The following is a 12,446-nucleotide window of genomic DNA, read 5'->3' on the forward strand; positions in this document are numbered from 1 at the left end:
AGGCTCGAGGGCCACAATGGGTTCTTAAACTGGACCGGAGGGCCGGGACAAAAGCATGGATGGAGTATTTGTGTGAACTAATATAAATTCAAAGTAAACATCATTACATAAAAGGGTACGGTCTTTTTTTTCAATAGTTTTATTCATTTCAAACAGGCCGGATCCGGCCCGCGGGCCGTAGTTTGCCCATGGCTGCCTAATCACAGGCCAGGCCTAGGGGCTGTACCGCACAAGGATTTCGTGCACTGGGCCTCTAGTTTTATTATAATGAAGAGTACCTCTTTGAACCTCCTTGTGAACATCTCCTGGTGAACGTAGATGTGAACATTTCTCTGGGGTCTTGCTGAGTCTGAGGGTGTGTGCTCATCTGTATCCTTACAGGAATGTTGCCATGTTGCCAAGTTGCTGTATTCACTTGTATCTTTACAGGGCAAATGTTTACTGAGCACTTCCTATGTGTCAAGCCCTATGTGACAATGGACATGGAGGAGCCATCTCCTTTAAACTGAGAAGCAGACGGAAAGGGGGAAAGAACCTGGGAAATATAAATAGGTAATTACCACGAATTTGTGGAGAATCTATGGAATCTATGGGAAAAACTTAATAGAATCTTACCTTGGGACAGATGGTGGGTGGTGGGAAGACATCTCTGTCCTAGCTAGGTCCCTATGAAATGTGATCGTGGAGCTTGGGACTGACAGTCAGTAGGCTCAGGTGGTGGTCCTCATTCTGCCTCAAATTCATTGTGTGACTTTGGCCAAGTGTCTTCCCTGCTCTGGTCCCAGGTTTCTCCTCAATATGTGGGTTAGGGAGGCAAGATAAAGTCTCAATCTTTCTCTTCTGCCTACAGTCTCGAGATCTAGGCTGGAAGACTAAATGTATCACATTACCCCCCGAAGCCCTGATTTTCTCCTTCTCAATATGGGCTTGCTAATCCCTGCTGCTGGTCCATCTCCCAAAACTGCCAGGAATACGCTAGATTGCCCAGTGTTGTCCTTCTAAGTGTTGTTCTTTCTTAGGTGCATTCCTTTCAGGGGGCAAAGATGCTCCCTGTATTCCCTCCCAGCTTATAGCTTATAGCTCCTTTGCTCCTCCCATTTCCCAAACTCTGTTCCTACTCCAAGTCAGTCATCTCTGCATATAAGGTATAAATATAAAAACTAAATAAACCCATGGTAAGCCCCAGAACTCAAAATATACTTCTTCAGTTAGCCTCACTGTAGGCCTTGACTACTTCTACCCCATAATGTATGGCCTGGGGTCACAGGAAAAGCAAGAGAAGTGGCTGGAAGGAGAAAAGCCAGAACAGCTCACATTTTTTGGATGCTGTATATGTTCTGTGCCATGCTAAGTTCTCTGCAGCCTTTATCACTTTATTGAAACTTCTACGCAATCTTACCCAGATTAGCAAATTCAGGCACTGAGAAGTCATGAACTTGCCCATGTGCTTTTAGTTTTGGCTTTGAACCATGTTAATAGCTTATATACTGAAATTGAAATTAAGTCAGAAACTTAAATATTGAAATTTAAATTTAAATACAAACAGAAATAAACTAATTTTGCTAAGACACAGAGTACTTTGACTCTAGTTCTTCAGTCTCTGAAATCAATAAAAATATATTATAAAAAAAAAGAATTGCAGTGCTAAAAAATGTACATATTTTTATTTAAAAAATTTTTAATTGATTTTTAGAAAGAGAGGGAGATGGAAAGAGAGAAACATTGATTAGCTGACTCCTGCACACCTCCTGCTGGAGATTGAGCCCACAATCTGGGCATGTGCCCTGACTGGGAATCGAACCAGCAGCCTCTAGGTGCATGGGACAAGGCTCCAAAAGGCACACCAGCCAGAGCATATATTTTTAAAAATTAGATTTTTAAAAACTGATATTAGAGAGAGGAAAAGGGAAGGAGAGAAAGAGGGAGAGAGGGAGAGAGGGAGAGAGGGAGAGGGAGAGAGAGAGAGAGAGACAGAGAGAGAGAGAGAGAGAGAGAAACACTGACGTGAGAGAAATACATCGATTGGTTGCCTCCCTTATGCACCCTGACCAGAAATTGAACTTGCAACATAGGTGCAGGTAATTGGACCTGTGACCTTCTGGTCCACAGGACAATGCTCTAACCCAGCGGTCACTAACGGGTGGTCCGTGAGGTTCGAAAGGTTGGCGACTGCTGGTTTAAGGAAACCTTTGGAGCAGCGGTCGCCAACTGAGCCACACCAGCCAGGGCAAAAATGTATACATTTTTTAAATCATGAATTCATGATGATCTTCAATTCCAAATCAATGCCATAGTGTTCTTCCTCTCATCCCATTCCACATTCATAGTTCTTTTCTCCCATTTGAGAACCCTGATTTTCTAAACATCAACATTACATTTACTCATTTACTCAATACTACAATAATCACAGAATAGTTTTGGAACTCATACGATTACCATTACCCACAACAAACTGTGAACCTGTTGATGTCTGTCATTTCCCATCAAAATAAAATCCCACCTTTTGGGATTCTGACTAGAATTGCATTGACTCAAATAGAGCATTATTAGGAGAACTGAGATTACTATATTGCATCTACACTCAGAGATACAGAGAACAGATTGGTGCCTGCCAGAGTAGGAGGATAAGAGGGAGAAATGGGTGAAGGGGATCAAAAGCATAGTAACTAATAATACTGTATCGCATATTTGAAAGTTGTTAAGAATAGTTCTTCAAAGTTCCCATTACAAGAAAAAAAAATTAGCTATGTATATTGCCAGACATTAACTAGACCTATCATGATCATTTCTCAACATATACAAATATCAAATCATTGTTGTACACCTGAAACTAGTATAATGTTATACGTCAATTATGTCTCAATAAAAGGAAGTTATTCGATAGCACAAAAAATTGTTTTTCAAAAAAAAAAGTAATTGTAAAATATTTGTGTCACCCCCAGAAGAACTGTAAAGGCTTCAAAGATAGTCCATATTCCTGGTTTATCTTGAGTCATGGCCCACCATCTCCCAGTTTGAACAAGTTATATAGGATATACCTTAGAAGAGACACAAACAATTGATACTGGTACAAAGTCGAGGCAAATTCTCTCATCCTAAGAGGAACTCTTCAAGATACTTCAGAGGACATCTCCCCTTAAATATCCAAGGGGCATCTCAATCCAACAAGTCCTAATTAACAACCCTCAAAGTTGCTCTTTTTCCTAAGATCCATAGGAGTGAATGGCAGCACCACTAATCCAGATGTACCCAGCAGGCTCTTCCCACTCCTTCCTCCCATCCGTTCAGTTGCCAAATGCCAGTCCTACCTTTACAGTCTTGAATCCACTCACTTCTCTTAGAATCATCACTTTTCATCTAGTCCAGTTCAACAACTTTCTAAATGTCCCCTCTGCTTTGAACCTTCTATTTCCAGCTGCAAATCCATTCCCGGAAATGCAGTGGTGAAGGGCAAGAACCAAGGAGTTGTATGTGCCTCAATTCACTAGCTACGCGAACTTGAACAATTTTCTTAAGCTCTCAACCTGTTTCGTCACTGCTGAAATATGAAGGATGACACCTGCCTCTAATGGTTGATAGAAAGATTAAAGATTGGCGCTCAATAAAGGCTTTTGAATTAAGTAAACTTAAGAATCTGGGTCTCTACGGTTTCTAGAACTAGAATCTTTCAGCACTCAACAGCGATTCCCGCCATTTCCCCGTAGGGAGGGGCGTCGGGACTGGTCTCTGCGCTCCGTCCCAGCCCACGTTCCAGGGCCTAGCAAACGCCGGACTGACCGGGAAGGACTCCAGCTTCGACATACAGTCCAAGGGCACGTGCCGAAGAACCACGGACGCCTGTGAGCCGCGCTCTAGCCCTCGGCAACCACAGCCCGGTGCACCTGGGGCCCGACGGAAGCGGAGCGCGCCCTCTCCGCGCATGCGCCGCAGCGCCGCGACCCAGGGGGCGGTGCCCATCGGAGGGGCGTGACAGTCCTCACTGAGCAAGCGCGCGGGTTGGTCCCTGCCCAGGAGGGGGGGTGGCCTAGAGACGCAAACAGGTGAGGCCCGAGCCCTTCCACAAAGGAACGCAGCCTCCAGACCAGCGGGCGGGCGGCTCCTCACCCCTGTTCCGTTCCGTCCTCAGCAAAGGCCCCGCTAGCAGGAAAGTCGCACAGTCCCGCAGACACAGCGTCCTCGCCGCGGGTCCAAAGCGCCCGGGGCAGCTCCGCTTGACGCCGGAAGCTGGGCCCAGGACCGCAACGGAAGTCCCGCCTCCCCCCGTCCTTCTCCGCCCCGTCCGTCCTGGGTTGCCCTCCAGTCTCGGACACCCAGTACCGGGCCTAGTTCTGCTCTTTCACCACTATCGAAAAGAACGAGAGACTGTTCCGGAGACCCATTGTTTTTCAAGGGCGCTGCCACGATGCAAGAGGAAGTACAAAGCCCCCTGCCTTCGCTCGGCAAATGTTTCCCATTCCGCTGCACCGTGGTGGAACCAAGTTTTATTGGGTAATTTCTTTGCTGCAACCCTCTCCACATTCCCTAGGGGTAACTCAGAAGTCATCTCCTAGATAGTTTCCTTGAAACACCCAATCTCTGAGGTCATTTTCTGCTTTGCTACTTGAATACTGACACTGCAATTAACCACTACCTCAGGTAGCGTCCCTCTTTTCCTGAATTAGCTACCCCAAAAGCTGACATGGTCGTTGCCCACCCTGCCTCTGCTCAGAGAGCGCTACCACAGGCCTTGCCTGTCACCTCCAGGGAAGCAATACTATATATATAGTATTTTGGGACACTTAGGACCACCTTTCTCACTGGGAGTCTGTACAGTACTTGTCTTCCTTAGATCCAAATGAACTATATACTTGACTGCAGGGGTGGTCATCATATGCATCCTCTATGGAAATGACTAAATGAAAAAAATCCCGACATAATAGGACACCCTGGTTTACACATACGGAACCTTTCAACAAAACTGCTCTGTCCGTGACTGGAAGCTCAGATGCTGCTAGAACACCATCCGACACCCCTGCGCGGTGCCGCAGTCAGCCATGTTGCAGCTATAACCCTTTCTGGTCCCTGGACTAGGGGCCCAATGCTTTTCCTCCCCACTGGCCTGGAGGTTGTTTTTGTCTTATTCACGTTTGTTAAGTCTGTTTCTGTGTAAGGGCCCACTTGGTTGAAGGAAAAGAAACCTGTTCCTAGTTTCCCTTTCAGAGCTAGGACCCTGTTTTTGACCAGATTAAAACACCACTGAAGGATTTTAAGCAGAATCAGTAAAGGGATGGGACCTGCCCTAGCCGGTTTGGCTCAGTGGATAGAGGGTCCTGAGTTCAATTCTGGTCAAGGGCACCTACCACGGTTGCAGGTTCAATCCCTGGTCCCTGGTCAAGGTGCATGCTTAAGGCAACCAAACGATGTGTCTCACATCCATGTTTCTCTTTGTCTCTCCCTTCCCTTCCACTCTCTTTATAAAAAATCAATGGGAAAATATCCTTCTTGATCATTAATACCCTTAGATATTTGCCCATTCTGTGTCTACAGCATAGTTTCACAATATCTGACATATCATGACCAATCAGGAGCTAAGGAAATTTTAGCAAAAATTAATTCCATTTGGCATGACATCAAAATTTTATTATTGGTAATAACCTTTAAACTAAATCAATGAAAAAGTGATTTAGCCCTAGCTGGTTTGCTCAGTGGGTAGAGTGTTGGCCTGAGGACTGAAACGTCCCAGGTTCAATTCCAGCAAGGGCACATGCTTGGGTTGCAGGCTTGATCCCCAGTAGGGGGCGTGCAGGAGGCAGCCAGTCAATGATTCTTATCATTGATGTGTCTATCTCCCTCTCTCCCCTCCTCTCCAAAATCAATAAAAAATAGATATTTTTAAAAAGTGATTTATTTCACCACAGATATTTTACTTCAGAACATCTCTTTGGTTGAGGGACATCTAGAATCAAGTGTTAGTGACCTGAAAAAGATCTATATACATCACTTGGAGCAGACTTCTGAAACGGTTATTGACCAGTTTTACAGATGAAGCAAGCCAAAACTGAGGTCTTAGGAAGTTTAAGTCATCTGATAAAAGGTTCTGCTTGGCATACTCAAAATATCCCTCCTCCTCCTGTTCTCAAATATATTGCTTTTTCTCGACATTTTATGAGTATGTACAACGCACAAGTGATTACATATAACTAAAGAGCACAGATCATTTTGCCTACTCTATATAAAGCAGGGATTTTATTTTATTTTTTTTTTTTTTTAAATACATTTTATTGATTTTTTACAGAGAGGAAGGGAGAGAGATAGAGAGTTAGAAACATCGATGAGAGAGAAACATCGATCAGCTGCCTCCTGCACATCTCCTACTGGGAATGTGCCTGCAACCAAGGTACATGCCCTTGACCGGAATCGAACCTGGGACCTTTGAGTCCGCAGGCCGACGCTCTATCCACTGAGCCAAACCGGTTTCGGCAAAGCAGGGATTTTAAAACAATACTTTTAAGCCATGTTTTTTGAAAACTTAGGGTTTTATTAGGTTATAAATTTGGTAAATATTTATAGAGTCCTAGTTGGGTGGCTGGGGTGGAGCATCATCCTGTAAACCAAAAGGTTGTGGGAGTAAGGAGGAGGCTGAACAATGGGCCTTTGGATCCCATCCCTGCTTCAACTAAAAATAAATAGACCTGCTTTCATCTGTTTTAGATAATGGAGCACTAGTTTTATATTATTACTCCTTTGAAAACTTAGTTCTGCTATTAGCAATCCAAGTTTGAAACCATTTAAGAATTAGGGTATAACCCTAGCTGGTTTAGCTCAGTGGATAGAGCATAGGTCTGCAGACTGAAGGGTCCTGGGTTTGATTCTGGTCAAGGGCACATGCCAGGGTTGCGAGCTTGATTCCCAGTATGGGGCATGCAGGAGGCAGCCGATCAGTGATTTTCTCATCATTGATGTTTCTATCTCTCCCTTTCTCTCTGAAATCAATATATATATATATATTTTTTAAAGTATTAGGTTATAAATTTGGTAAATATTTATAGAGTCCTAGTTGGGTGGCTGGGGTGGAGCATCATCCTGTAAACCAAAAGGTTGTGGGTTGGATCCCCAGCCGAGGCATGTGGAGAGGCAATGAATTGATGTCTCTCTCACACTTCCACTAAAACTAATGAACATTTCCTAGAGCAAGGATTAAAACAATTAAAACATTTATAGACTGGAGCCAGTCTTGTTCATGATGGGTCAGAGGCAAACAGATGCAGGGTCAGAATACATAGCACCATAAATTGAACATAAAAGTTGCTCATGAGTCTTCTTGATGTATGTCATCAATTCACTGCAGAAACTGAACTGGATACTTGGAGGCCAGAATGATCACAGATTGTTAATTCTGAGAATGAGTGAGGAGGATGTGGGCAGGCAAGCAGGGCACTTAAATTACTGCCTACTAAAAAGATACTATGGCTACGAAATCACAACTGTCCTGGGGAAACCAGGGTTAACCTGTGAAAGCTTGCAGGCACATTACAGTTAGAAATGTATACGTGGCTTCCAGAGATGAAATACTTTGATACTCAGGGCTTCACTTTCCCCAGAACTGCTTTGTTATAGAATACTCAGCTCCTGCCCTGCTGTGCCTGTTCCCTAATGGGAGTTTGCACTTTTGCAGTATCTGACACTAAATGAGCATGGTGTGGTGCAATGTCTAACATGAAAATGGCATCAGGACACTCTCTTTTCTTTTTAAAATTCTGTATGGCTCATAGCTGTTGGAGAAATGGGAGTACCCTCAATTAGCTGCTGCTTTTGAATCTGGTCAGTGGCTTACACTCAGTCAGACTCATGCATGAGCTCTTTGTAAGGTCAAAAGAACATTGCCTTTTAGTGCCGAATATGTTACCACATGAACTAAGTAATCAACTGTGAATCCCTGGTACTTTTCTTTGGTTCTGCTACAAGCCTGGGGCCGAGAGATAATCCATCTGTAACTCAGGGATGGCCAACAGGCATCCAATACTTGGTCCAGTTTTAGAAGTAAATTAAGTCATAGGAGTCTTGATGTCAGTTAAATTCACTGAAGAAAAAAATGGCATGGCTGGTGTGGCTCAGTTGTTGAGCATTGACCTATGAACCGGGAGGACAAGGTTTTGATTCCTGGTCAGGGCACATGCCCCGGTTGCACAGTCAATCCCCAATAGGGGGCATGCAGGAGGCAGCCGATCAATGATTCTCTCTCATTGATGTTTCTATCTCCCTCCCTCTCCCTTCCTCTCTGAAATCAGTAAAAATATATATTTTTAAAAAGTGGATTGTAAATGTTTACTTTCATTAAAACTGTGCTTAGTGATTTTACAGAAAACATATATAAGAAGTGTTACACACAAAATGAGATTAATTTCATTAGCACCTGACAGGTATACACTAAGGTAAAAAAACACATGCTTGACTTAGAAATTTTACTTTATTTACAAATGTTGTGCTATAAACAAAGATGCAATTCTACCCCTCTTAAATATTATAACCCGTAATTTCTAGAAAAAACATTTACATAGTTTTATTTCTGCATAAAACTGTATTATGGGATGAGTGAAATACAGAATGGTCTAAGACATCAAAACAAAACTTATCCAGCATGAATGCCCTAGTGACAGATGGAAATAAGAATTAAGACTCACACTCCTTAGTGCAGAGGTCCTCAAACTTTTTAAACAGGGGGCCAGTTCACTGTGCCTCAGACATTCCACACATGCGCACTGCGGACCCGGGACAGTCGGCTGCTAAGCAGGACATGCAGGGGTGGCAAAAACACCCGGCGGGCCGGATAAGTGTTGTGTTTTCGGCGGGCCGCATGTGGCCCTCTGGCCGCAGTTTGAGGACGCCTGCCTTAATATATTACTCCAAGAAATGGAAACACGGTACTTTTGGGACAGTAAATACTTCTTACATAGATAAATCTTCTTACATAGTATAGTTTATAATTGTGATTGTTTAGGATTGCCCTTAGAGGCTAATATTTATGCTGATTTCAAAAAATAAGTCACCATTGTAAAAAGGGTCTATACTTTTCTACCAATGAAAATATGTAGATACTAATCTGCTCTCATCATTCAGACCAATTACTAAAATAAGAAATGCATGAAGATAATTTAAAACAAAAACACAATCGCTATGTGACTGACTTACAAAATTATAATTCTCCCTAAAGTCAGACCGTATTGCTCCTCGATAGTTACTATGAATTTGAATTTTTCATAGCCAAGACAATATAGACAAAATATTTAACCAGAGTTCAAAATAAAATCATCCCAATTATCCATTTATCACTTTATATATAGTAATTAGTTTTTAAATCCTTTAAGTTTTATCTAGGAGGATAATCACTCTCTGAGCATAACTAAGTCACAATGAACTTCAAAAGTTAAAAAAAATCATCCCTGAGAAGTGAGAGAAGCTCTAAAAACACAGAAGTGACAGTCTTGCACCCTTTGAACAATCTTAACCATAGCACAAACTTTTATTAACAGTCATCAATCAAATGTATTCCAATCCTGGATAGTTACTACCTCTGACGATCTGATCTTTTTATAATGAAACTATAAGTGCAGCATTTAAAAAAAATCAGATAAATAGGGACTCTCGTTTTATTATCATGTTTACATTTTTGTCAAGGCCAGGGACAGCCAGCTAAGGTATGTATATTCCAATAAAGACGAAGTAATAACTTCCGCTGACATCTCTTCTTCTGAATCTCCATTTTCCCCATTGATCTTCACCCAAATAGTAAAAGCAATACAATTGCAATTGAGTTTACTATTATCAATGGCACTGCAAAAAAAAAAAAAAGTTTGTTATTATAAAGAAAATATCAGAAAAAAAACGAAGTCATAGTTACTAGCATCCAAGAAGGTCAGTAATACCTAACAACAGGTCATCATAATCAAATTACAAATACTTGTAACAGGAACATTCAAACATGCACTGGATTATAAACTCCAAAACTTAATTTAAAGAGGGCTTGTGTGATGGGGGTAAGAGTCACACTGATACAAGTAGATTAATATGAAAACATCTGTGGATGATGCTAGTGTAGCTCTAGGAACACAGAAGCACACTGGACTTAGGCAGAAATAGACCCATATGGCTACCAGTGATATTTGACATCAGAAATACGTACAAAGATGATGCCGTAGTTTCATCACCAAAGTAAGAACTTATCATTATATTCAAAGTTGTGATTAAAGCAGCTTAAAAAAGGAGGAAGACAGACAAAGAGAGACCCTAGTTTTAATGGTTTTCAATAAAAGGTTTTGAACTCTTCTTTATTGAGGTACTCTAAAACATTACTAAAAGAATAGCAAATGTGGGATCCTTATTTTTCTCCTGAAAGCCTGATGGGACTCTAGATGACTTTACCACTTGGAAGCAACAGAATTTCCAAAAATATCATTGCCTTTCAACTCTGAGGTAACATACAAACAGGTTACACCACTGAGCATTCAATTTGCACCAACTAGCTTAGAAATAAGAGGCCAAGAAAGAAACCAGTAACTTTTAAGCAATAAAGCCAGGTTAATGAGAAAAAAATTTCCTGCTACAAAGGTGGTATGTGATAGTATTCACACCCAGAAGTTTGCTACTTAAATCAAACCACAAAATTAAAACTTAAGAGTGTTCTACTAGTTTTTCTTCTTACCTCTCATTACGGTTCTTACAGATCGAATAAGGTTCATTAGCTGAGATTTAATTCCTGGCTCCTCTCCGAATCCACCAATTCCCTGGTCTGTTCCCCAGCCAACTGTATAATATAAAAACGATTAGCAGTGTTAAAATGTATTATGCCCTTGCCTTGCTCCTTCATTAGTCATTTTCTAAAAGATTATTTGAGCCTTTCTTAAAGACATAAAATATAAAGTCATATGACTTAAAAACATTACTAAGGGAAATGCTTTACAGTATTTTTTTACTTTTGATAAGCAACAAAAACTCATTTCATTTCCACTGTGGTGTTATACATTATACTATAGTCTAATAAATTATTCCATGGTAAAGATGAACACTGTAACACCCTGACTGATTTTTTTTTACTCCTTTTTTAAACTAACAAGATATTTTTCAAGTCAGAACTGAAAAAGCAGCGTCAAATTGAAAAATTAATTAGATCAATTCAGAATTTATGAAGCCCAACATTATTATTGGTATAACAACACTGTACTAGTAACGGAGATTCACCATCTACATTACATAGGGGAAATTTTAACCTAAACCTCGTCACAGCCTGGTCAGGCCTTCAGAGCATGCCCTATCATGCCAGCAGGGGCACATCTCTTTTTTTTTCTTTCCCCTTGATCATTCTTCATTTCTCAGATTTGAGGTGAGGAATTTAGCTCACTATCCTACTTACTTTCTGTAAATGAGTCTTTCACCTTTTTCTACATCATTTCCCTGATATTATAAATCATTTTTTCTTTACCTGCTAGTTCCTTTTTTATTGCCTGACACATTCTCCTGAAGACTTACATGTCCTCATTTCTACAATGTGTCTTTCTCTTGTCCTCATTTCAGGTTCACCCATCATATCTCATAACTCGTTTTTTAAAAATCTCAAATGACTTAATTCCTGACATGTTAACCCTTAAACTTGACAGAGAACAAGTTTTTATTTTATACTGATACCAATATAATGAAACAAGATTTCACTTTGCTTAATGATTCTTTGTTTTGGCAGCCCCAGCTGACTAATATAGTTTCATGTTTCTTTTGTATTACTCATAATTCATACTGGATATAATAAATACTTGTCTGATTTTTTTAAATGTGTGGTTTAAAAAAAAGTTTTACTGAGATACACTCACCTAACATCCAGTTCACACATTTCAAATGCACGATTCAGTGGTTTAAATATGTTCAGAGTTGTACAACACTCAATTTTAGAACATTTTTATCACTCCCAAAAGAAGCCCTGTACCCATTAGCAACCACTTCCCATCCCCTCAGACCCCTCTAGCACTAAGCAACCACTAATCTGCTTTCTGTTTCTATATAGTTGCCTATCCCCAACATTTCATATAAATGAAATCATGATATGCAGTCTTTTATGACTAACTTCTTTCACTTAGCATAATGATCTCAAGGTTCAGCCACGTCGCATGTCAATATTTCATTCCTTTTTATTAATAAACTAGGGGCCCAGTGCACGAAATTCGTGCACTGGGTGGGGGGTGAGGGGGAGTGTCCCTCAGCCCAGCCTGCCCCCTTTCACATACTGGGAGCCCTCAGGCATTAACCCCCATCAATATCCAATCACAGGATCGGCCCCTTGCCCAGGCCTGACGCCTCTGCCAGAGGCGTCAGGCCTGGGCAGGGGATCCTCATTTCCCCCCATCACTGGTTCTGCCCCCAGCCCAGGCCTGATGCCTCTGGCCCAGGCATCAGGCCTGGGCAGGGGACCCCCCGCCCCCCAC

General features: G+C 41.6%; 2 protein-coding genes across 7 annotated transcripts in view; both read right to left on the minus strand.

The window, feature by feature from the left end:
* HDHD2 (haloacid dehalogenase like hydrolase domain containing 2) overlaps window positions 1-4,238 on the minus strand; it is a 25,490-nt gene extending 21,252 nt beyond the window's left edge. The window contains exons 1-2 of one of the 6 annotated variants that reach the window (XM_006759955.2): window positions 616-1,405; window positions 279-535 (exon numbers count right to left, since the gene is read on the minus strand). The gene's annotated coding sequence lies outside the window, so the exon portion shown is untranslated. Of the gene's footprint in view, window positions 1-278; window positions 536-615; window positions 1,406-3,777; window positions 3,920-4,104 lie in introns of those variants that run through there. The other 5 variants (XM_006759957.2, XM_015561484.1, XM_006759956.2 and 2 more) reach the window with 5 other exon arrangements.
* A 5,236-nt stretch (window positions 4,239-9,474) lies between these two features.
* IER3IP1 (immediate early response 3 interacting protein 1) overlaps window positions 9,475-12,446 on the minus strand; it is a 9,309-nt gene continuing 6,337 nt past the window's right edge. Inside the window, exons 2-3 of the mRNA XM_006759963.2 lie at window positions 10,679-10,780; window positions 9,475-9,810 (exon numbers count right to left, since the gene is read on the minus strand). Of these exons, the coding sequence (XP_006760026.1) occupies window positions 9,755-9,810; window positions 10,679-10,780 (158 nt within the window). The 3' untranslated portion in view covers window positions 9,475-9,754. The remainder of the gene's footprint in view (window positions 9,811-10,678; window positions 10,781-12,446) is intronic.

Source organism: Myotis davidii, unplaced genomic scaffold (genome assembly GCF_000327345.1).
Source record: "Myotis davidii unplaced genomic scaffold, ASM32734v1 scaffold815, whole genome shotgun sequence".
NCBI classification, from domain to species: Eukaryota; Metazoa; Chordata; class Mammalia; order Chiroptera; family Vespertilionidae; genus Myotis; species Myotis davidii.